We start from the raw sequence: 25,051 nt of genomic DNA, 5'->3' as shown, positions 1-25,051 counted from the left end.
AGATAGAAAAATGCAAGCTAACTACTTTGTTGCATAAAAGAAGGAAGAGTGAACTATCTTAACACTGATTAAAGCATTGGGACTTTTCTTAGCTTTTTGGCAGCTGGAATATTGGTCTCTATTTTGGTGCTTCTTAAAAGATTAAAATGGTAATTTTGAGGGTACTCAATTTTCACTTTTATGCATTGACTTTTGCCCTCCACCCCACTTGAGATGCAGCTTCACTCAAATAGATTGTAATGTAATTGTAAGCAGCGTTTTCTGTGTTGAGGATTTCCAGGACATCTACGGCTTCTAGAGTTATAAGAACTCTAGAAGGCACCTTGACAATCACAGAACACTCTTTTTGGGACATCTTCAGCATTATTGGTCATTATTGGTCCAGCCAAGATGTGGTCTTCTCTGCTGCTTCTCCTTACTGAGTTTGCTGACCTCTGTCTCTATTCCTCTATAAGTCCCTCTACCCCCATCCCAAGGTACTACTTCAGTCCCTGGGATCTCCCCATTTCAGATACAATTTCTATATTCCCCTGACTACTTCCACACTGTATTCTCACCAGCATCTTCTGTTCACTCAATACATGCTACCTTTCTCAAAGCATTGGAAACATGTAGTGGTCTCATCTCAATGCTTAATCTACATTGTCTGCTGGTGAGTTTGGACATAGTTTGTTGGGAACCATCACTTCACCCATATGCCTGGCTCCCTTGACATTGTACCATTGGTGGCCTCTAATGTCTCTCCATCTTTTCTGTACCCTGTGTGACATCTCTTCCCTCTACTTCAAGTCTTAGGCACCTTGCCTATGCTTGTCTCATCCTGTTACAGAACTCATTCACTCTAAATATGTCACTTCTCTTTTCAAATTAATACCACCTTACAATGAAAATCTAGGAAACTAAATCCTCACAGTAGATTCATTTCCACAGCTCTTCATTTATTGCCATTATCACCACTGATATCTAAGGTTACAATAAGTCAAGCCTAATTCTTCCTCTGTCTATATCAGTACTTTTCAACTTTCACCGTACATTAGAATCACCTGGGAGTTTTAAAAAATTCAGTTTCCTGGGCCCCCACTCTAGAGATTTGGATCCACTTGCTGTGAGGTAAAGCTTAAGCATCAGTATTTTTAAGTGTTCCCCAAATGATTCTAATATGTAGCTACAGTCAAGACCATTGGCTTAATGTGATATGTTTTGAAGCTTATCAATTAATCCTCCTAAAACCTCTTGCATCTGAACAGCAGCAATAGCTTTTATATAGCACTTACTATGTGTCAGACACTGTTTTAGGATCTCTCCACATATTAACTCACTATGTCACTATGTCACTCAGCAACCTGATGAAGTAATTGCTGTAATTGCCCCCATGAGGTACAGAGAGAATAAATTACTTGCTTGGAGTCAAACTTTGGTCATCTGTCTCCAACTATCCTGCAGCTTGTATTCCATATTTCCTCTCCAAATTGAACTATACCTAGTTCTCATAATTTTTACCTCATCTAGATCTTTATCACATCCTATGCAAATTACAATGGGCCTCCTTGCTATCAATCTCTTCCATTGTTGATGGTGTTAATCTTACAGAGTGCATTGCATAAATCAGCACATATGCCACCCATGTGCATTGGATTTGAAGTCATCAGGCTTCATCCAGTTTTGTTCAACTCAATCCCATCACTTCCTCACTGTGTCATCTTAATTGAGGTCTTGCATCTGTGAGCCTTGGTTTTCCCAGAGATGATAATACCTGCATTACTTTCCTCACGAGTTAATTATGCTTCTAACATTGTGCATGTGATTTTGCTTTGTAAACTGTTAAGAACAGAAAACCAAATACCGCATGTTCTCACTCCTAGGTGGGAATTGAACAATGAGATCACTTGGACACAGGAAGGGAGCATCACACACTGGGTCCTATTGTGGGAGGGGGTATGGGGAAGGGATAGCATTAGGAGATATACCTAATGTAAATGACGAGTTAATGGGTGCAGCACACCAACATGGCACATGTATACATATGTAAGAAACCTGCACGTTGTACACATGTACCCAAGAACTTAAAGTATAATAATAAAAAAAGAAAAGTTATGATGATTATGGTCCATTTTTCAAGTTCATCAGCATCATTTTTGAAATTGGATTATACTGTTGAAGAGAGAAAAGGCTATATTATATATTTATTAATTATTTCCCAAAGTAGCTGGTCACGAAACAGGTGCAAATATTCATAAGCACCCATTGACAACTATGTTCTTTGTTCTTTTTTTGCTGGAAATGCTCACAGTTTCTACAGCACTGGAGTACAAATGATGAGAAATTTTAATTTCTCATCAAATTATACATTTTCCTGGAATCCTGTCCCAGCCCCCTCTATTCTCTTCTCTATTGTTCTCTGTCTTTCCTTTTCTTCCTCTACCTCTTCTGTTTCTTCTGCTTCTGCTTCTTTTGACAATTTCCTAGTACAGTGCTTTTCAAACTTTACATGGAACTTTTATTTCTAATAATAGATTTTCATGTAATGCCAATGTTGCTGCTCAGTGGACCACATGTTGAGTAAGTAGCAGGGTCCTAGTGTGTTTTATTTGATTAAAAAATTATCCTACCAGTAGAACATAGGAATTTTATTCGTATGCATATTTTCATAATAACAATTTACATACAATTTTGCAAAAATGTTTAAAATAATGTCAAAATAATTTTCATGGTGTTACAGTGTCATTGTTATAAGAATTTTCATGGCTGCTAAATACCTGGTGGTAGGAACCATTTAATTCTTCACCCTCAAGTGTCCATCAAAGAGAACCAATCTTACCTCAAAGTGCAGAAGTAAAACAACTGGCAAGAAAATTTCTGTAACCCTCATCTACCACTTATACACAGGAAGAGGAGGAATTTTTCTAATTAGTAATCTTTACATTTATTCTGGCTAGCCCTGAGCTTCAATCTTCTGTGTCAGTGGCATAGAACAACCCCACAGCATATCAGAAACATGTGATAGCTCTAAAAGTATACTGATGCCCAGGTCATACCACAGACCAATTAATGCAGAATCACAGAGGTGGGCCAAGACAGTGATATTTTTACGATTTTCTCCAGGTGCAAAGTCAGTATTGTGAATCATGGCTGTATGAACTAATGTGACTATAAATAGTCACACTTCTGCTCTCTCTGTCCAGGTACAGGGAAGGTTAAGGAGAAATTATCCTCAATTGGGAGGAGGAAGAAAAGAATCACTCTGTTATGAATTGAATGTTTGGGTGCCCCAAAGATCTGTATGTTGAAATGCTAACCTCCTAGGTGATAGTGTTAGGAGGTGGGAGACTTTGGGAGATAATCAGGTTGTGAGGGTGGAGCCCTCATGAATAGAATTAGTGCCTGTACAAAAAGAAGTTGGAGAGAGCTTCTTTATCCTGTCTCTCTGGCTGTCCACCATGTGAGGATACAATGAGAAGATGGCTATCTGAAAACCAGGAAGTATGCCCTCACCAGACACTAGATCTGCCTGCACCTTGATCTTGGATCTTCCAGCTTCCAGAACTGCAAGGAATATTGTTTAAGCCACCCAGTCTGTGTTACTTTGTTATAGCAGCCCTAACTGACAGACAGATTTACTGTTAATAAAACTTTGATCCTGATGTGACCCTTTTTGTCTGCTCCATTGGTTAGAAGCTGAGTGAAGCAGGGATGTGATCTCTTAACTTCCTACAATAAACACTGAGTGGGTACACCACTATTTATTTTCTTCTGTAAATTAATGTTGTCTCCTTTTTGTTGCAGTTAATATATGCACTTACTCCATATTTTGAATTACTTCCAGATGTGGGATTACTCAGAGATAGTGTATGATCTTATTTTAGCTCATATATTCTCATAATTTGTATTGCATTTCACATTTTTTGTTATCTTTTCCCCCACTAGATATCTAGAGGCTTATATGTCTTACTTTTATTTAACTGCTGGTCATATTTACATTTTTCAAAATTGTACTGAAGTTTATATTTCACTGACAATATCAAAAACATATCTTTGGATGCCTTCTCATATATACTGTGAGGTTTACCATGATTTTTCTGCTATTGCCCAAAATGCATTTGGTTTTTATTTTATTTCCTAAAAATAAGATTAATATTTTAAAGTAGCTTTAGGGCTGGGCATGGTGGTTCATTCCTGTAATTCCAGTACTTTCAGAGCCCAAAACAGGAGAATCACTTGAGGCCAGGAGTTGAAGATCAGCCTGGACAACATAGTGAGACCTCATCTCTACAAAAATTAAAAAAAAAATTAGCCATGCGTGGTGGTGGGCATCTGTGGTCCCAGCTACTTGGGAAATTGAGATATGAGGATGGCTTGACCTGGGAGATTGAGGCTGCAGTGAGCTATGATTGTGCCACTGTACTCCAGCCTGGGGGACTAAGTGAGACCCCATCTCAAAAAATAATAAATGAAATAGCTTTAGGTTCACAGCAAAATTGAGCAAAAAACACAGAGAGCTGCCATTTACTTCTTTCTCTCATGTACATAGTCTATTCCACTATTAACATTCCACGCCAGAGTAGTAGTATATTTCTTAACATTGATGACCCTACATTGACATACTGTCTCCCTGAATCCATACTTTACATTGGGATTCATTCTGGGTTTAGTACATTCTATGGGTTTGGACAAATGCATAGCAGCATTACAGAATCATACAGAAGAGTTTGACTGCCTTAAAGATCCTCTGTGCTCCTCCTATTCATCTCTTCCTTCCCCCTAACCTAGAAGCAGATTATGTAGTTGTTCTGTGTATGAGTTTTTGAGGAACCTCCATACTGTTTTCCACAATGGCTGTACCAATTTACATTCCCACCAACAGTGAACAAGAGTTCTCTACTTTTCGCTCTTGCACTTAGGTCTTTGGTAAATTTTGAGTTAATTTTTGTGTATGGTATAAGGAAAGAAAGGGTCTAACTTCATTCTTTTACATAAAAATAGCCAGTTATTCCAGCACAATTTTTTGAAGCATTGAATGTTTGGGTCCCCCAAAGATCCATATGTTGAAACGCTAACCTCCTAGGTGATAGGAGGTTCTTTCCTCCTTGAATGTTCTTTACACCATTGTAAAAAAATCAATTGACTTTAGATAGATGGACTTATTTCTAGACTCTCAATTCTATTTCAGTGACCTATATTTCTATATTTTTGCCAGTGCCACATGGCTTTTATTGTTGGGAACAGGCCCACAACTCTGGCCATAAACTGGCCCCAAAACTGACCATAAACAAAATCTCTGCAGCACTGTGACATGTTGATGATGGCCATGATGCCCACACTGGAAGGTTGTGGGTTTACCAGAATGGAGAGCAAGGAACACCTGGCCCACCCAGGGCGGAACACTGCTTAAAGACGTTCTAAAACCACAAACAATAGCATGAGTGATCTGTGCCTTAAGGACATGTTTCTGCTGCAGATAACTAGCCAGACCCATCGTTTTGGCCCATCAATTTGTTTCCTGTAAGGAATACTTTTAGTTAATCTATAATCTATAGAAACAATGTTTATCACTGGCTTGCTGTCAATAAATATGTGGGTAAATCTCTGTTTGAGGCTCTCAGCTCTGAGGGCTGTGAGACCCCTGATTTCCCACTCCACACATGATATTTCTGTTTGCGTGTCTTTAATTCCTCTAGTGCCACTGGGTTAGGGTCTCCATGACCGAGCTGGTCTCAGCAAGCGGCACCCAACGTGTAGGCTCGAATCCAGGTTGAAGTGTTGGTGGAGCGACAGTTGAAGAACGTGGAACTAAGCTGGAGGACACCGGAGTACTCTTAAAGCAATCCCTGTGATGAATAAGGGGAACTTGGAAGCATCAGAGTAACAATGGGACAAGTGTGGGCTCTGGTTCATTCCACCTTGGAACCTTTTCACACTAATGATAAGGAAAAAAGGAGAGTATAATGAAGTAACAGAACAGGTGACAGAGCAGGTTTGTTTACCAGCTAAAGCTAAAGCGGCAAAGGAGGAAGAAGTTCATCCTTACCATTCTGTACCCACTCCTTATTTTGAAGAAAAAAGAGTGGCCTGACCCCCCAGATTTTTCTTTTCTGGAGGACCCTGGGTGAAAAGTAGTTGCCCCAGTGACTGATTGAGCAGCACCTCGAGAAACTGCTCTGAGTTCTATTCAGGCAGGAATTCAGCAAGTTAGAAGAGAGGGTGATTTAGAGGTTTGACAGTTGCCTGTTAGAATACACCCCTCAGATCAACAGGGAAATATAGCTACATTTGAGCCTTTTCCTTTTAAATTCAGGAAAGCATATTTAGTTGACTATATCAAGGCCTGTGATGATATCGGAGGTAATGTGCATAAGGCTACTCTGCTAGCCCAGGCAATGGCAGGACTGAGAGTGGATAAAGGAAATACTCCATTTCCTGGAGCTTGTTTTAAAAAACAAAGCATACTAAACATACTAAAGGAAAAAACATACTAAAAAAGAATGTAGAAAAAGTCAGTGAGGCAGGCTGCCAGATAGGGAAAAAAGAAAACTGCTGAGCCTGAAATATGTCCAAAATTTAAAAAAGGAAAACATTGGGCTAATCAGTGTCACTCTAAATTTGATAATGATGGGAGCCTAATTTCAGGAAATGCCATGAGGGCCTGTCCCATGCCCTGTTCCAAACCAGGGCATTTCAGGCTCAGGCCATTCCCTCACCCCTGTACAATGTCTGTCTGCTACCACAGCTGGTAGTGCCACAGTAGATTTATGCTACACAAAAGCTGTGAGACTTTTGCCTAGGGAACTCCTGCAAAAAGTTCCAACAGGAATCTGTGGACCCTTGCCAGCTGCGATGATAGGATTACTTCTAGGAAGGTCTAGTTTAAATTTAAAAGGGGTACAAGTACAAACAGGAGTCATTGATTCAGATTACAATGGGGAAATTCAAATTTTTGTATCTACTTCTGTTCCCCAGAAAACAGAGCCAGGAGAGTGCATAGCACAGCTCCTGATTGTGCCATATATGGAAATGGGGAAAAGTGAAATTAAATGAACAGGAGGATTTGGAAGCACAAACAAGGCAAAAGAGCTTATTGGGTGAATCAAATTACTGATAAACATCCTACCTGTGAAAGAACTATTCAGGGAAAGAAATTTAAAGGTTTGGTAGATACAGGAGTGGATACTTCAATCATTTCTCTACAGCACTGGCTGTCTGTGTGGTCAATTCAATTTAACACAGTTGGAGTTGGTAAAGCCCCTGCAGTATGTCACAGTAGTTATATATTTTGCATTGTGAAGGGCCTGAAGGACAACCTGGGACTATTGAACTAATTATAACTTCTGTACCTATAAATTTATGAGGAAGAGCTTTATTACAACAATGGGGAGCACAAGTTCTAATTCCAAAGCAATTCTATAGCCCTCAAAGTCAACATATGATGCATGAAATGGGGTATGTCCCTGGTATGGGACTAGGAAAAAAATTGCAAGGTTTGAAGGAACTGCTTCAAGCAGAAAGACAAAGTTCCTGCCAAGGTTTAGGATATCATTTTTGATGGTGGCCATTTTAAGCTTCCAGAACCTATACCTTTAAAATGGTTAACAGGTAAGCCAATTTGGATAGAACAATGGCTGCTGAGTAAAGAGAAACTGGAGGCTTTAGAGGACTTAGTTACTGAACAATTCTTGATAATCATTTTTCTAAAATGAAACTGTTTCAATTTTTGAAATTAACTAATTGGATTCTCCCTAAAATAACTAAATTTAAACCAACTGAAGGTCCTGAAAATGTTTTTACAGATGGGTCTAGTAATGGTAAAGCTTCTTATTCTGACTCAAAAAGTAAAGTGTTCCAGATGCCCTATACTTCAGCTCAAAAAGTAGAGTTTGTAGCTGTAATTGAGGTATTGACTGCTTTTAATATGCTTACTAATGTGATTCGGTGTTTTGCGGTGATGGGCATTCCAGCTTCTATTAAAACAGATAATGCCCCAGGCTATACTAGCCAAGCTCTAGCTACATTTTTCTCTACATGGAATATTAAACACATTACTGGCATCCCATATAATTCTCAAGGACAGGCCATAGTAGAAAGAATGAATCTCTCCCTGAAACAGCAATTGCAAAAGCAAAAAGTGGGGAAATAGGGATTATGGGACACCCCATATACAATTGAATCTAGCAATATTAACTTTAAATTTTTTGAGCCTGCCTAAAGACCAGATGTCAACAGCAGCTGAACAGCATCTACAGAAACCAACTGCAAAGACAGAAGCAGAACAACTGGTTTGGTGGAGAGATCTGATAACAGAAAGTTGGGAAATAGGTTAAATAATAATTTGGGGTGGAGGTTATACTTGTGTTTCTCCAGGACCAAATCAACAGCTGATTTGGATACCATCGAGATACCTGAAACCTTATCATGAGCCAGATGCTGAGAAAGAGATTCCAGGAGGATTCTGAGAACTCCCCGGTTGCAGCCATGTCGAGACTGATGCTGAGGAGGACCCCAACTGTCATGAGCAACACCCATCGAACACAGTCACCTTCTGGGGGAGCAGATCAAGAAACTGTTGCAGATGGAGGAAGAAAACCTGAGGAAAGTGGGACAACCAGTCACAATGAGTAATTTACTGGTAGCTATGATAGTGGTGATCACCATTGCCATGAGTATTCTTTCAACAAGGGCTGACAGAGAGAACAATTATACTGATTGGGCGTATTTATTGATCTTGGCTGGCAATAATGCCTGGATGTAATCACTATATGACACAGTTACACATGCTTTCTGGTCTCAGTATTTATCATAATGAATGTGTTCCTATAATTAAGGCATAACACCCTCAAAAACCTATTTGTAAACAGGATTGGACCCAGTTAGAAAAAATGAACATACTTGTTTAGGAAGATTGCTTTGCAGAACAGGCAGAGTTGCTGCACAACAATTCCTATGGAATCATTATTGATTCGTCCCCTAAGGGGATGTTTAGCTTGCAGTACAACTCTCAGTCTGTGTGCCATGGCCACACTATGTTCAGCTGATCTGAACAAAATTGTCAGATGGTAGAAATGGTAAGAAGTAGAGCAAGAGTTCCTATTATCTGGAAACATGGTAGTATAGTGGCACATCAACCTCAAATGATATGGCCTGCTCTAGGAGCTAAACATAAGGATTTGTGGAAACTATTAACAGCTCTTAATCAGATCAAAATTTGAGAAAGAATAAAAAAATCTAGAAGGATACTCTACAAACTTGTCTTTGGATATTGCAAAATTAAAATAACAAATATTTAAAGCATCCCAGGCACACCTGACCTTAATGCCAGGAACTGGAGTGCTTGAAGGAGCTGCTGACAGATTAGCTGCTAGTAACCCATTAAAATGGATAAAAAACACTTGGAAGCTCTGTGATTTCAATGATTATTGTGCTTTTAATCTGTGTTGTCTGTCTTTGTATAGTCTGCAGACACAGATCCCAACTCCTGTGAGAAGTAGCTCACTGTGACAAAGATGCCTTTGCTTTTATCGTTTTGCAATACAAACAAGGGGGACATGTTGGGAACAGGTCCCCAGATCTGACCATAAACTGGCCCCAAAACTGGCCATAAACAAAATTTCTGCAGCACTATGACATATTCATGATGGCCATGACACCCATGCTGGAAAGTTGTGGGTTTACCAGAATGAGGGCAAGGAACACCTGGCTCACCCAGGGTGGATAACCACTTAAAGACATTCTTAAACCACAAACAACAGCATGAATGATCTGTGCCTTAAGGACATGCTCCTGCTGCAGATAACTAGCCAGACCCATCCCTTTGTTTTGGCCCATCAATTTGTTTCCTGTAAGGAATACTTTTAGTTAATCTATAATCTATAGAAACAATGTTTATCACTGGCTTGCTGTCAATAAATATGTGGTGGGTAAATCTCTGTTTGAGGCTCTTAGCTCTGAAGGTTGTGAGACCCCTGATTTCCCACTCCACACATGATATTTCTGTGTGTGTGTGTCTCTAATTCCTCTAGCGCCACTGGGTTAGGGTCTCCATGATCAAGCTGGTCTTGGCATTTTATGACTCTAACTTTGCAAAAATTTTGGAACTAGGAAAGTGTGGATTCTACAAATTTGCTCATTTTTTTTTTCCAGATAGTTTTGGCTACTCATTGTTTCTGGCAATTTCATGTGAATTTCAGGATTGGCTTTTCCATTTCTACAAAATAGTCAATAAGGCTTTTTATAGGAATTGCATTGAATCTGTAGATCAATTTATGGATTATTGCCTTTTTAAGAATATTAAGTCTTCCAGTCCATTTCATGGATGTCTTTCTATTTATTTAGGTCTTTTAAATTCATTTCAGCAATGTTTTTCAGTTTTCAGCATATAAGTATTGCATATCCATGGCTGAATTTTTTCCTGTTTCATTCTTTTTGATACTGTTGTAAATTAAATTTTATTTCTTTTGAAGGTTATTCATTGCTAGTATACAGAAATACAGTTGATTATTCATGTTCATGTTTTATGCTGAAACTTTGCTGGTTTATTAGCTCTATTCATTTATTAGCTGCAACAGTTTATTTTATTTTGTGTGGGTGGATTTTTGAAGATTTCCATTTGGTTCCTTTTTATAATTTCTATCTCTTTGTATATATTTTCTCTTTCGTGAGACATTCTTTTTTGGTTTACTTTTGTATTTTATTAGTAGTTTATTTATATTTTATGTTCAAAAAGTTTGCAGTTCATCAGTCCAGGGCCACAGAGGCACTCCATGGCATCAGGAATCCAGGCATCTTTAAACTTTTTTTTGGTGTTTATGTTTATTTTATTTTAGAAATTATTATTTTGATTGAGACATAATAGTTGTATGTATATATTGAGTACAGTGTGATATCTTGATACATGTACATGATATATTATGATCAAATCAGGATAAATAATATATTCATCACCTGAAACATTCATCATTTCTTGGTGTTGGAGATATTAAAAAATCCTCTCTTCCAGCTTTTGAAAATATACAATAAAGAGCAGTGGTTCTCCCAGCGTGGTGTTCAAGCTCTGAGAACAGACAGACTGCCTCCTCAAGAGGGTTCCTGACCCCGTGTAGCCTGACTGTGAGACACCTCCCAGTAGGGGCTGACAGACACCTCATACAGGCAGGTGCCCCTCTGGGATGAAGCTTCCAGAGGAAGGAACAGGCAGCAATATTTGCTGTTCTGCAATATTTGCTGTTCTGCAGCTTGTGCTGGTGACACCCAGGCAAACAGGGTCTGGAGTGGGCCTCTACTCCAGCAAACTCCAACAGACCTGCAGCTGAGTGGTGTGAGTGGTAGAAGGAAAACTAACCAACAGGAATAGCATCAACATCAACAAAAAGGACATCTACACCAAAACCCCATCTGTAGGTCACCAACATCAAAGACCAAAGTTTGATAAAACCACAAAGATGGGGAGAAACCAGAGAAGAGAAGCTGAAAATTCCAAACACCAGAGTGCCTCTTCTCCTCCAAAGGATCACAGCTCCTCGCCAGCAAGGGAACAAAACTGGATGGAGAATGAGTTTGACAAGATGACAGAAGTAGGCTTCAGAAGGTTGGTAATAACAAACTTCTCTGAGCTAAAGGAGCATGTTCTAACCCATCACAAGGAAGCTAAAAACCTTGAAAAAAGGTTAGATAAATGGCTAACTAGAATAAACAGCGTAGAGAAGAGCATAAGTGACCTGATGGAGCTGAAAACCATAGCACGAGAACTTCGTGATGCATGCACAAGCTTCAATAGCTAATTCAATCAAGTGGAAGAAAGGACATCAGTGATTGAAGATCAAATTAATGAAATAAAGTGAGAAGACAAGATTAGAGAAAAAAGAGTAAAAGGAAATGAACAACGCCTCCAAGAAATATGGGACTATGTGAAAAGACCAAATCTACGTTTGATTGGTGTACCTAAAAGTGATGGGGAGAATGGAACCAAGTTGGAAAACACTCTTCAGGATATTATCCAGGAGAACTTCCCTAACCTAGCAAGGCAGGTCAACCTTCAAATTCAGGAAATAAAGAGAACACCACAAAGATACTCCTCAAGAACAGCAATCCCAAGACACATAATTGTCAGATTCACCAAGGTTGAAATGAATTTTAAAATGTTTAGGGAAGTGAGAGAGAAAGGTCAGATTACCCACAAAGGGAAGCCCATCAGACTAACAGTGAATCTCTCTGCAGAAACCCTACAAGCCAGAAGAGAGTAGGGGCCAATATTCAACTTTCTTAAAGAAAAGAATTTTCAACCTAGAATTCCATATGCACCCAAACTAAGCTTCATAAACGAAGGAGAAATAAAATCCTTTACAGACAAGCAAATGCTGAGAGATTTTGTCACCACCAGGCCTGCCTTACAACCTCCTGAAGGAAGCACTGAACATGAAAAGGAACAACTGGTACCAGCCACTGCAAAAACATGCCAAATTGTAACGACCATCAATGCTACGAAGAAACTGCATCAATTAATGGGCAACATAACCAGCTAACATCATAATGACAGAATCAAATTCACACATAACAATATTAACCTTAAATGTAAATGAGCTAAATGCCCCAATTAAAAGACACAGACTAGCAAATTGGATAAAGAGTCAAGACCTATCAATGTGCTGTATTCATGGAGACCCATCTCACATGCACAGACACACATAGGCTGAAAAGGATGGAGGAAGATCTACCAACAAATGGGAAGAAAAAAAAAAAAAAAAAAAAAAAAAAAAAAAAAAAAGCAGGGGCTGCAATCCTAGTCTCTGATAAAAAAGACTTTAAACCAACAAAGATCAAAATAGACAAGGCCATTACATAATGGTAAAGGGATCAATTCAGTTAACAAGAAGAGTTAACTATCCTAAATATATATGCATGCAATAAGGCAGCACCCAGATTCATACAGCAAGTCCTTAGAAACCTATGAAGAGACTTAGACTCCCACACAATAATAATGGGAGACTCTAATACCCCACTGTCAATATTAGACAGATCAATGAGACAGAAGGCTAACAAAGATATCCAGGACTTGAACTCAGCTCTGCATCAAGTGGACCTAATAGACATCTACAGAACTCTCCACCACAAATCAACAGAACATACATTCTTCTCAGCACCGCATCGCACTTATTCTAAACTTGACCACATAATTGGAAATTAAACACTCTTTAGCAAATGTAAAAGAATGAAAATCACAACAAACTGTCTCTTAGACCACAGTGTCATCAAATTAGAACTCAGGAGTAAGAAACTCAATCAAAACCACACAACTACATGAAAACTGAGCAACCTGCTCCTGAATGACTACTGGGTAAATAACGAAATGAAGGCAGAAATAAAGATGTTCTTTGAAACCAATGAGAACAAAGACATAACATACCAGAATCTCTGGGACATATTTAAAGCAGTGTGTAGAGGGAAATGTATAGCACTAAATGCCCACAAAAGAAAGCAGGAAAGATCTAAAATCAACACCCTAACATCACAATTAAAGAAACTAGAGAAGCAAGAGCAAACACATTCGAAAGCTAGCAGAAGGCAAGAAATAACTAAGATCAGAGCAGAACTGAAGGAGACAGAGGCACAAAAATCCCTTCAAAAAATCAATGAATCTAGTAGCTGGTTGTTTGAAAAGATCAACAAAGTTGATAGACTGCTAGCAAGACTAATAAAGAAGAAAAGAGAGAAGAATCAAATAGACGCAATAAAAAATGATAAAGGGGATATCACCACTGACCCCACAGAAATACAAACAACTGTCAGAGAATACTATAAACACCTCTATGCAAATAAACTAGAAAATCTAGATGAAATGGATAAATTCCTGGACACATACACACTCCCAAGAATAAACCAGGAAGAATTCGAATTCCTGAATAGACTAATAACAAGTTCTGAAATTGAGGCAGTAATTAGTAGCCTACCAACCAAAAAAGAGCCCAGGACCAGATGAATTCACAGCCAACTTCTACCAGAGGTACAAAGAGGAGCTGGTGCCATTCCTCCCTGATGAACATCAACGCGAAAATCCTCAATAAAATACTGGCAAACTGAATCCAGCAGCACATCAGAAAACCGGTCCACCACGATCAAGTTGGCTGCATCCTTGGGATGCAAGGCTGGTTCAACATACACAAGTCAATGAATGTAATCCATCACATAAACAGAACCAACGACAAAAAACACATGATTATCTCAATAGATGGAGAAAAGACCTTCGACAAAATTCAACAGCCCTTCATGCCAAAAACTGTCAATAAACTAGGTATTGATGAAATGTACCTCAAAGTAATAAGAGCTGTTTATGGCAAACTCACAGGCAATATCATGCTGAATGGGCAAAAACTGGAAGCATTCCCTTTGAAAAGTGGCACAAGACAAGAATGCCCTCTCTCACCACTTCTATTCAACATAGTGTTGGAAGTTCTGGCCAGGGCAATCAGGCAAGAGAAAGAAATAAAGGGTATTCAATTAGGAAAAGAGGAAGTCAAATTGTCCCTGTTTGCAGATGACAGGATTGCATATTTAGAAAACCCCATAATCTCAGTCCAAAATCTCCTTAAGCTGATAAGCAACTTCAGCAAAGTCTCAGGATACAAAATCAATGTGCAAAAATCACAAGAATTCCTATCCATAGGCCGGGTGTGGCGGCTCAAGCCTGTAATCCCAGCACTTTGGGAGGCCGAGAAGGGCGTATCACGAGGTCAGGAGATTGAGACCATCCTGGCTAACATGGTGAAACCCCATCTCTACTAAAAAAATACAAAAAACTAGCCAGGCAAGGTGGCGGGCGCCTGTAGTCCCAGCTACGCGGGAGGCTGAGGCAGGAGAATGGCGTAAACCCGGGAGGTGGAGCTTGCAGTGAGCTGAGATCCGGCCACTGCACTCCAGCCTGGGCGACAGAGTGAGACTCCATCTCAAAAAAAAAACCAAAAAAACAAAACAAAACAAAACAAAACAAAACAAAACAAAAAAAAGAATTCCTATACATCAATAATAGACAAACAGAGAGCCAAATCATCAGTGAACTCCCATTCACAATTGCTACAAAGAGAATAAAACACCTAGGAATCCCACTTACAAGGGATGTGAAGGAACTCTTCAAGGAGAATTACAAACCACTGCTCAACGAAATAAAAGAGGATGCAAACAAATGGAAGAACATTCCATGTTCATGGATAGGAAGAATCAATATCATGAAAATGGCCATATTGCCCAAGGTAATTTATAGATTCAATGCCATCCCCATCAATCTACCAATGACTTTTTTCACAGAATTGGAAAAAGTACTTTAAAGTTCATATGGAACCAAAAAAAGAGCCCACATAGCCAACACAATTCTGAGTTAAAAGAACAAAGCTGGAAGCATCATGTTACTTGACTTCAAACTATACTACAAGGCTACAGTAAGAAAAACAGCATGGTACTGGTACCAAAACACAGATATAGACCAATGGAACAGAACAGAGGCCTCAGAGAGAACACCACACATCTACAACCATGTGATCTTTGACAAACCTGAGAAAACTGAGCAATAGGGAAGGAATTCCCTATTTAATAAATGGTGTTGGGAAAACTGGCTAGCCATATAGAGAAAGCTGAGACTGGATCCCTTCCTTACACCTTATACAAATATTAATTCAAGATGGATTAAAGACTTAAATGTTAGACCTAAAACCATAAAAACCCTAGATAAAACCTAGGCAATAGCATTCATGACAGAGGCATGGGCACAGACTTCATGACTAAAACACCAAAAGCAATGGCAACAACAATCAAAATAGACCAATGGGATCTAATTAAACTAAAGAGCATCTGCACAGCAAAAGAAACTACCATCAGAGTGACCAGGCAACCTACAGAATGAGAGAAAACTTTTGCAATCTACCCATCTGACAAAGGGCTAATACCTAGAATCTACAAAGAATTTAAAGAAATCTACAAGAAAAAAAACATCAAAAAATGGGCAAAGGATATGAGCAGACATTTCTCAAAAGGAGACATTTGTGCAGCCAACAGACATGAAAAAATGCTCATCATCATTGGTCATCAGAGAAATGCAAATCAAAACCACAATGAGATATCATCTCCGACCAGTTAGAATGGTGACCATTGAAAAGTCAGGAAATAACAGGTGCTGGAGAGGATGTGGGGAAATAGGAATGCTTTTACACTGTTGGTGGGAGTGTAAATTAGTTCAACCATTGTGGAAGTCAGTGTGGCAATTCCTCAAGGATCTAGAACTAGAAATACCATTTGACCCAGTGATCCCATTTCTGGGTATATACCCAAAGGATTATAAATCATTCTACTATAAAGACACGTGCACATGTATGTTTATTGTGGCACTATTCAGAATAGCAAAGACTTGGAATCAACCCAAATGTCCATCAATGATAGACTGGATTAAGAAAATGTGGCACATATATACCACGGAATACTATGCAGCCATAAAAAAGGATGAGTTCATGTCCTTTGTAGGGACATGGATGCAGCCAGAAACCATCATTCTCAGCAAACTATCACAAGAACAGAAAACCAAATGTCGCATGTTCTCACTCATAGGTGGGAATTGAACAATGAGATCCCTTGGACACAGGAAGGGGAACATCACACACCAGGTCCTATTGTGGGGGGCACGGAGGAGGGATAGCATTAGGCAATATACCTAATGTAAATGACGAGTTAATGGGTGCAGCACACCAACATGGCACAAGTATGCATATGTAACAAACCTGCACGTTGTGCACATGTACCCTAGAACTTAAGGTATAATAAAAATAAATAAATAAATAAAAAATAAAAAATAAAAACATTGGCATGTACGTTTTAAAAAAAATTGAATTAATAAAAAAGTCAGGAAATAACAGGTGCTGGAGAGGATGTGGAGAAATAGGAATGCTTTAACACTGTTGGTGGGAGTGTAAATTAGTTCAACCATTGTGGAAGTCAGTGTGGCAATTCCTCAAGGATCTAGAACCAGAAATACCATTTGACCCAGTGATCCCATCTCTTGGTATATACCCAAAGGATTATAAATCATTCTACTATAAAGACACATGCACATGTATGTTTATTGAGGCACTATTCAGAATAGCAAAGACTTGGAACCAACCCAAATGTCCATCAATGATAGACTGGATTAAGAAAATGTAGCACATATACACCATGGAATAGTATGTAGCCATAAAAATGATGAGTTCATGTCCTTTGCAGGGACATGGATGAAGCTGGAAACCATCATTCTCAGCAAACTATCACAAGGACAGAAAACCAAACACTGCGTGTTCTCACTCATAAGTGGGAATTGAACAACAAGAACACATGGACACAGGGCAGGGAACATCACACACTGGGGCCTGTTGTGGGGGTGAGGGACTAGAGGAGGGATAGCATTAAGAGAAACACCTAATGTAAATGACAAGTTGATGGGTGCAGCAAACCAACATGGCCCATGTATGCCTATGTAAGAAACCTGCATGTTGTACACATGTTCCCTCGAACTTAAAGTATAAAAATTTTTTTTTCTGCCAAGTGTGAAGAACCAGAGTCAACTAATCAAAAGTTGGTATTAATTCTTTGTTTTCATTTTATAAGAGCCAGGGCTCCCTTTACCTTGGAAGAATTTATTCTACAGGTGCGACGAAAACTTAGGGAATGTGACTTCTCAAGTCTACTTCAGTGGTACAAATTTTGAGTAAGACTTATATACAAGCTATATGAAATCCTTCTATCATGTTACAAAAAAATGCCACAATGTTAGCTCCATCTCAACTCAGTGTCATAACCACTCATATCCTACAAGAGAAAGTTTATCTAAACAGGTGGGCTAAATTAGTCAGCACTTGCAACTCTGACCCATGTCCTGGGGTGCCCCTCTCACATTTTCCATTTGATCCTTCACCCATAAGACTGAACAATCAACATTTTATTTTATTTATTTTAGGTTCAGGGGGGTATATGTGCAGGTTTGTCACATGGGTAAATTGCGTGTCATGAGGGCTTGGTGTGCAGATTATTTCATACCTAATGAGCATAGTACCAAACAGCTAGTTTTTCAACCCACCTTCCACACTTCAACCTCAAGTTTGTCCCAGTCTCTATTTTTTTTTCCTTCTCCGTGTTCCTGTGTATTCAATGTTTAGCTCCCACTTACAAGTGAGAGCATGCTGTGTTTGGTTTTCTTTTCCTGCATTAATTTGTTTAGAATAATGACCTCCAGCTCCATCCATGTTGCTGCAAAGGAAATGATTTCATTCTTTTTAATAGCTACATAGTATTCCATAGTGGATATATACCAGTCCACTGTTAATCGGCATCTAGGTTGATTCCATGTCTTTGCTATTGTGAATAGTTCTGTGATGAACATAAATGGGCGTGTGTCTTTATGGTAGAATGATTTCTATTCCTTTGGGTATATATTCAACAATAGGGATTGCTGGGTTGAATGGTACTTCTGTTTTAAGTTTTTTGAGAAACTGCCACACCACTTTCCACCATGGCTGAATTAATTTATGTTCCCACCAGCATTGTATAAGCATTCCTTTCCTCTGCAACTCCACCAGCACCAGTTACTTTTTTAAACTTTTATTTATTTATTTTGAGATGGAGTCTTGCTCTGTCACCCAGGCTGGAGTGCAGTGGTATGATCTCGGCTCAGTGCAAACTTGCCCCCTGGGTTCAAGTGATTCTCCTGCTTCAGCCTCCTGAGTAGCTGGGATTACAGGCACCTGCCACCACACCAGGCTAATTTTTATATTTTTAGTAGAAATGGAGTTTCCCCATGTTGGCAGGCTGGTCTCAAACTCCTGACCTCAGATGACCCATCCGCCTCAGCCTCCCAAAGTGCTAGGATTACAGGCATGAGCCACTGCACTCGGCCATTTTTTGACTTTTAAATGATATCCATTCTGACTGGTGTGATATGGTATCTCACTGTGGTTTTGATTTGCATTTCTCTGATGTTTAGTGATGATGAGTGCTTTTCCATATATTTGCTGCCTGCTTGTATTTCTTCTTTTGAGACATGTCTGTACATATCTTTTGATGCTTTTAAGTGGGGTTGTTTTTTATTTGTTGAATTGTTTAAGCTCTTTATGGATTTGAATAGTTTTTGAATATTTTCTCCCATATTATAGGTTGTCTGTTTACTCTGTTGATAGTTACTTTTGCTGTGCATAGATCTTTAGTTTAATTAGGTTCTAATAGTCAGTTTTTGTTTTTATTGCAATTGCTTTTGAGGACTTAGTCATAAATTATTTCCCAAGTCCCATGTCCAGGATGGTGTTTCCAAAGTGTTTTCCTAGGGTTCTTATAGTTGCAGGTATTACATTTAAATCTTTAATCCATCTTGAGTTAATTTTTGTATATGGTGAAAAGTAGGGATCCAGTTTCAGTCTTCTGCATACGGCTAGCCAGCTAGCCCAGCACCATTTATTGAACAGGGCATCTTTTCCCCATTGCCTGTTATTGTTGACTTTGTCAAAGATCACATTGTAGTTGCTTACTTCTGGGTTCTCTATTTTGTTCCTTTGCTCTATGTGTCTGTTTTGGTACCAGTACCATGCTGTTTTGGTTGCAGTAGAGTTTGAATTTTGATAGCGTGATGCTTCTGGCTTTGTCCTTGTTGCTTAGGATGCTTTGGCCATTTGGGCTCCTTTTTGGTTCCATGTGAATTTTAGAATAGTTTTTTCTAATTATGTGAGAAATGTCATTGGTAGTTTCATAGGAATAGCATTGAATCTATAAATTTCTTTGGGCAGTATGATCTTTTAATAATATTGAGGAATCAACATTTTAACAGACTCTTGGTGCTTGAACCTGTTCTTCATGCCCAGTATCAATTGGTCAGAAGACAATTTTCACCCACTATTAGACCAGTCTCACATATCAACTACAGAAGAGATCAGGAACATGCTGAGGCAAAAGGAGTTTGATTTATCCCTGAGTAGTGCAGGTAAAGCAGGTTAAGAAAAATGCAAACTGGCAAGCATCACAGTGCTTCATTGTGGAGCATCTATAATTTCTGACTCCAAAGAGTAGACATTATCATTATGTTCCTCTTCTTATATTGGAGTAGTTACCCCATTTCACCTGACTTCTATAAACTTATAGAAAATAAAAGCACCAATATTGCTCTCCCAGTTTTCCTGGCAGCTAGGGGATGTGTTGGTGACAAAATTCTTGACCAGTCAGATGCAACACGTTATTTTGAATCTAGACATAGTAGTGAAAAGAATAAGAAGTGGACAGTTCTTTCTGGATGTGGTAATAAGTAGTTTATAGACCTTCAAGGACTATGCCCAGTGACTACTGCAGGTAGTATAGGAGGAGGTACAAGCTGCAGTGAATACAGTTTGGTGGCAATAGTAGTGTCCTCATCAGACTGGTTCTGAGATTTGATTTTCACTGTGGTTCTTATGATATGACCTTTATTATTCTTGTCATTTTTCTTGAGTGTAGTTCCCTAGCCTTGGAAATGCATGAACTCCACGTATCTTTTCAAGAAACTCATTTCCTGCATGCATAAGCCAGAATCAGTTTCTATTGCCTTCATCTAAGAACTCTGAGAGTTACAGCCCTAGTGTTTAGTTGCAGAGAACACTGTTAATTATAGTTAAAGAAATGCTTGTGTTTTACACTAAGTACATGGTGGCTCTTTTTTGTTTTATGTACTTTGGATTTAATAGATTTCTCTGGGTAATATCCAATGAGAAAATACATGATATATAGCTAACTTAGATATTTCTTCACACACAGAAAGTTCTAAAGAAAGCAGATCTGTGAGGCACAACATTATTTCTCCAGAATCATAGGTAAACCTCTGAACTGTGTTTGGGGTTTTATCTGAAGAAAAATGTCTGCATTCTGCTCATCCATTTCATGAATGCTCCCTTGACATCCCCATTCCTCAGGCTATAGATGAAGGGGTTCAGCATGGGAGTCACCACTGTGTACACAACTGTTACAATGCGACCCTTGGTCACTGAATAGCTGGAAAGGGGCCAGAAGTAGACCCAACTGAGGGTGCCATAGAATATGGCTACCACAGTGAGGTGGGAGCCACAGGTAGAAAAGGCTTTCCACTTGCCCTTGGCTGAGGGGATCCGGAGGACCACCAAAATGATGCAGGCATAGGAGGCAGTAATGAAGGCCAGAGCTCCACTGATTACAACAGCACCTTCTGTGTGAATCATCAGGGTGTTGAGGTAGGTACTGGTGCAGGAGATCTTCATCAGAGCATAGAGGTCACAGAAGAAGTGAGGGATTCTCTTATCTGCACAGAAGATTAGTCGGCCCATGAAAAAGGTGTGCAGCAGTGCATGAAGGTGGGAGAGGGCATGGCACATCATCACCATCTTCACACACAGCATCCTAGTCAGGATCATAGGGTAGTGGAAAGGGTTGCAGATGGCGATGTACCTGTCATAGGCCATCACAGCCAGGATGAAGTTTTCCATGGCTGTGAAGCAAATGAAGAAATAAGTTTGGGCTAAACAGCCTGTGTAGGAAATTACCTTTGTAGGGGAGAAAATATTCTGCAGCATCTTGGGGACCATGGTGGAGGTGAAGCAGATGTCTGTCAAGGCCAAATTACTGAGGAAGATGTACATAGGGATGTGGAGGCGTGGAGCAGAGAGAATCAGTGTGATGATGGCCAAGTTGCCAGAAATGTTGATTGTGTACATGAGTGAAAAAACAAGGAAGAGTGGGATTCGCTCTTCTGGGTGGGTGGAAATGCCCAAGAGAACAAAATGGGATACACTGGTCCAATTGCTATTGTCCATCTGTTGCCATAAGAACAAAAATAATTATTTCTATAGACTTGGACATACAGGCAGGCTGTTTAGTTAGTCACTGTTGTGCCCCAGTGTAAAATAAACATGGTGCTAATAAAGGGATTAAGTGATTGTGACTTTTCCAAAATAATATGGATTTTTCATTAACATCATCATTATTAAAAATTTGGCTAAAAACCACAATTACTTTTGTACCTACCTAATATCCCCATAGCTAACATTTTCAAAACATTTACCTTAAACCAGGGACTTTTCTGTGTTATCATATTTAAATCAACTCTATGAGGCTATTACTACTACTACTACTATTATTATTTCACTTTTATAAATTTGAAAACAGGGACGGAAAGTTTAAATTAATAAAGAGCAAAATATGAATTTAAGTCACATTTATCTGGTGCCAAAGATTATACTATTAACCACTATATAACATGACTCTCCAGATTAAAACCAAGCCGTCTTATTCATGATAATAAGACCTGTTGATGAGTTATATAACCAAGGAATCTGCCTGCTGAAAGGGAGATCAGAGGTCATTTGGTTCAGCAATTTTCACTTTGGGGGACACATACTCTGGCTGATATCCAGAGACTTCTCAGTAAAAAGATAATGGTTTTAGGAAAATAATTTTCTAGATCCTCAATTTCCACATTTCTCTTTTCTAAACTTGTCTTATATTAATGATGTCACCTAATGCATAATCTTGTTTCCTATGTAACAAATGAAACCTAAACGGTAATATAATTGATGTTGATTTTGACTGATTTTAGTAATAAGTAATACTCATTTTTAGATATATGAAGTAAAAAATCTCCTACTAGATGCCTTTAATTAAAATCTTATTATTTAGATATAAGAATTATTTTCAAAGTTTGTGATATATTACCATATGAAATTACCATTTTTGTAGATCAAAATAGGTGAACATTGGCAACTTAATGTTATTGAAGCTAACAATTACATAGTTTTGGTCAGTTATTTGAACTAGTAATAATTGTGATAATAACTCAATGTAGATGATTTTTCACAATTATTTTAAGAAAATTTTCTGGTCATTAGAAATAAAAAAAACTTTTATTCTTTATTGTGAAAAGTAATACAGGTGATTATAAGAGACTTTCCAGCATAAAAGTTTATTGCAACAGGATACCCATCAAGCTACCAATGAGTTTCTTCACAGATTTGGAAAAAACTGCTTTAAAGTTCATGTGGAACCAAAAAAGAGCCCGCATCTCCAAGACAATCCTAAGTCAAAAGAACAAAGCTGGAAGCATCACGTTACTTGACTTCAAACTATACTACAAGGCTACAGTAACCAAAACAGCATGGTACTGGTACCAAAACAGAGATATAGACCAACAGAACAGAACAGAGTCCTCAGAAATAATACCACACATCTACAGCCATCTGATCTTTGACAAACCTGAGAGAAACAAGAAATGGGGAAAGGATTCCCTATTTAATAAATGGTGCTGGGAAAATTGGCTAGCCCTAAGTAGAAAGCTGAAACTGGATCCTTTCCTTACTCCTTATATGAAAATTAATTCAAGATGGATTAGAGACTTAAATGTTAGACCTAATACCATAAAAACCCTAGAGGAAAACCTAGGTAGTACCATTCAGGACATAGGCATGGGCAAAGACTTCATGTCTAAAACACCAAAAGCAATGGCAGCAAAAGCCAAAATTGACAAATGGAATCTCATTAAACTAAAGAGCTTCTGCACAGCAAAGGAAACTACCATCAGAGTGAACAGGCAACCTACAGAATGGGAGAAAATTTTTGCAATCTACTCATCTGACAAAGGGCTAATATCCAGAACCTACAAAGAACTCAAACAAATTTACAAGAAAAAAACAAACAACCCCATCAAAAAGTGGGCAAAGGATATGAACAGACATTTCTCAAAAGAAGACATTCATACAGCCAACAGACACACGAAAAAATGCTCATCATCACTGGCCATCAGAGAAATGCAAATCAAAACCACAATGAGATACCATCTCACACCAGTTAGAATGGCGATCATTAAAAAGTCAGGAAACAACAGGTGCTGAAGAGGATGTGGAGAAATAGGAACACTTTTACACTGTTGGTGGGATTGTAAACTAGTTCAACCATTATGGAAAACAGTATGGCGATTCCTCAAGGATCTAGAACTAGATGTACCATATGACCCAGCCATCCCATTACTGGGTGTATACCCAAAGGATTATAAATCATGCTGTTATAAAGACACACGCACACGTATGTTTATTGCGGCACTATTCACAATAGCAAAGACTTGGAATCAACCCAAATGTCCATCAGTGACAGACTGGATTAAGAAAATGTGTCACATATACACCATGGAATACTATGCAGCCATAAAAAAGGATGAGTTTGTGTCCTTTGTAGGGACATGGATGCAGCTAGAAACCATCATTCTTAGCAAACTATCACAAGAACAGAAAACCAAACACCGCATGTTCTCACTCATAGGTGGGAACTGAACAATGAGATCACTTGGACTCGGGAAGGGGAACATCACACACCGGGGCCTATCATGGGGAGGGGCCAGGGGAGAGGGATTGCATTGGGAGTTATACCTGATGTAAATGACGAGTTGATGGGTGCTGACGAGTTGATGGGTGCAGCACACCCACATGGCACAAGTATACATAAGTAACAAACCTGCACGTTATCCACATGTACCCTAGAACTTAAAGTATAATAGTAGTAATAAATAAAAAATAAAATAAAATAAAATTTGTATAGGAGAAGAATGGAAATACATGTTTAAATGGAGAAGGAATGATGTAAAATGTACAGCTTTTACTGATGACTTTTTTCTTGCATTTTAAAAATGAACGATGTGATTATCAAATCACTCTGTGTTTAGATGCCATTGGGTACATTTTAAGAAATAATGTAAAGTTTTATTTTAAAAGTACAACACTCCATGTATTATATACTTATAGCTATTTAAACATCAAATGAATAATTTTATATGCCTGTTTTTAAAAGTGCATGGGTCTTAAAGCATAAGAACTTGACCCAACTTCTCAATCAATTTTCAGTCTCTTTTTATAGGATCCTGGGGGAAATAAACATCCTTTCTCCTCTTGAATGCTTTTAGGGGCAGGAAGCTCTAGTTGTCAGAATTTTTTTTTTTTTTTTTTTTTTTTTTTTTTTTTTTTTTTTTTTTTTTTTAACAGGAGAAGCTAAAGTATGATTGCCTCTCATTTCTGTCTCGCAGAATGAG

General features: G+C 38.6%; 1 protein-coding gene across 1 annotated transcript; it reads right to left on the bottom strand.

Moving 5' to 3' along the window:
* Positions 1-20,849: 20,849 nt before the first annotated feature.
* LOC105463877 (olfactory receptor family 1 subfamily Q member 1) lies at positions 20,850-21,794 on the bottom strand. The gene has a single exon (XM_011711278.2). It carries the CDS (start codon positions 21,792-21,794, stop codon positions 20,850-20,852), a length of 945 nt encoding a protein of 314 aa, XP_011709580.2.
* Positions 21,795-25,051: the final 3,257 nt, after the last annotated feature.

Source organism: Macaca nemestrina, chromosome 14 (assembly GCF_043159975.1).
Source record: "Macaca nemestrina isolate mMacNem1 chromosome 14, mMacNem.hap1, whole genome shotgun sequence".
In the NCBI taxonomy this organism is placed as follows: Eukaryota; Metazoa; Chordata; class Mammalia; order Primates; family Cercopithecidae; genus Macaca; species Macaca nemestrina.
The sequence above is the reverse complement of the archived record's forward strand: the minus strand, read 5'-3'. Positions and strand labels throughout refer to the sequence as shown.

What these genes read in the sequence shown, in the direction of transcription:
- LOC105463877 (XM_011711278.2), bottom strand. Translation starts at nt 21,794, where the DNA reads ATGGACAATAGCAATTGGACCAGTGTATCCCATTTTGTTCTCTTGGGC.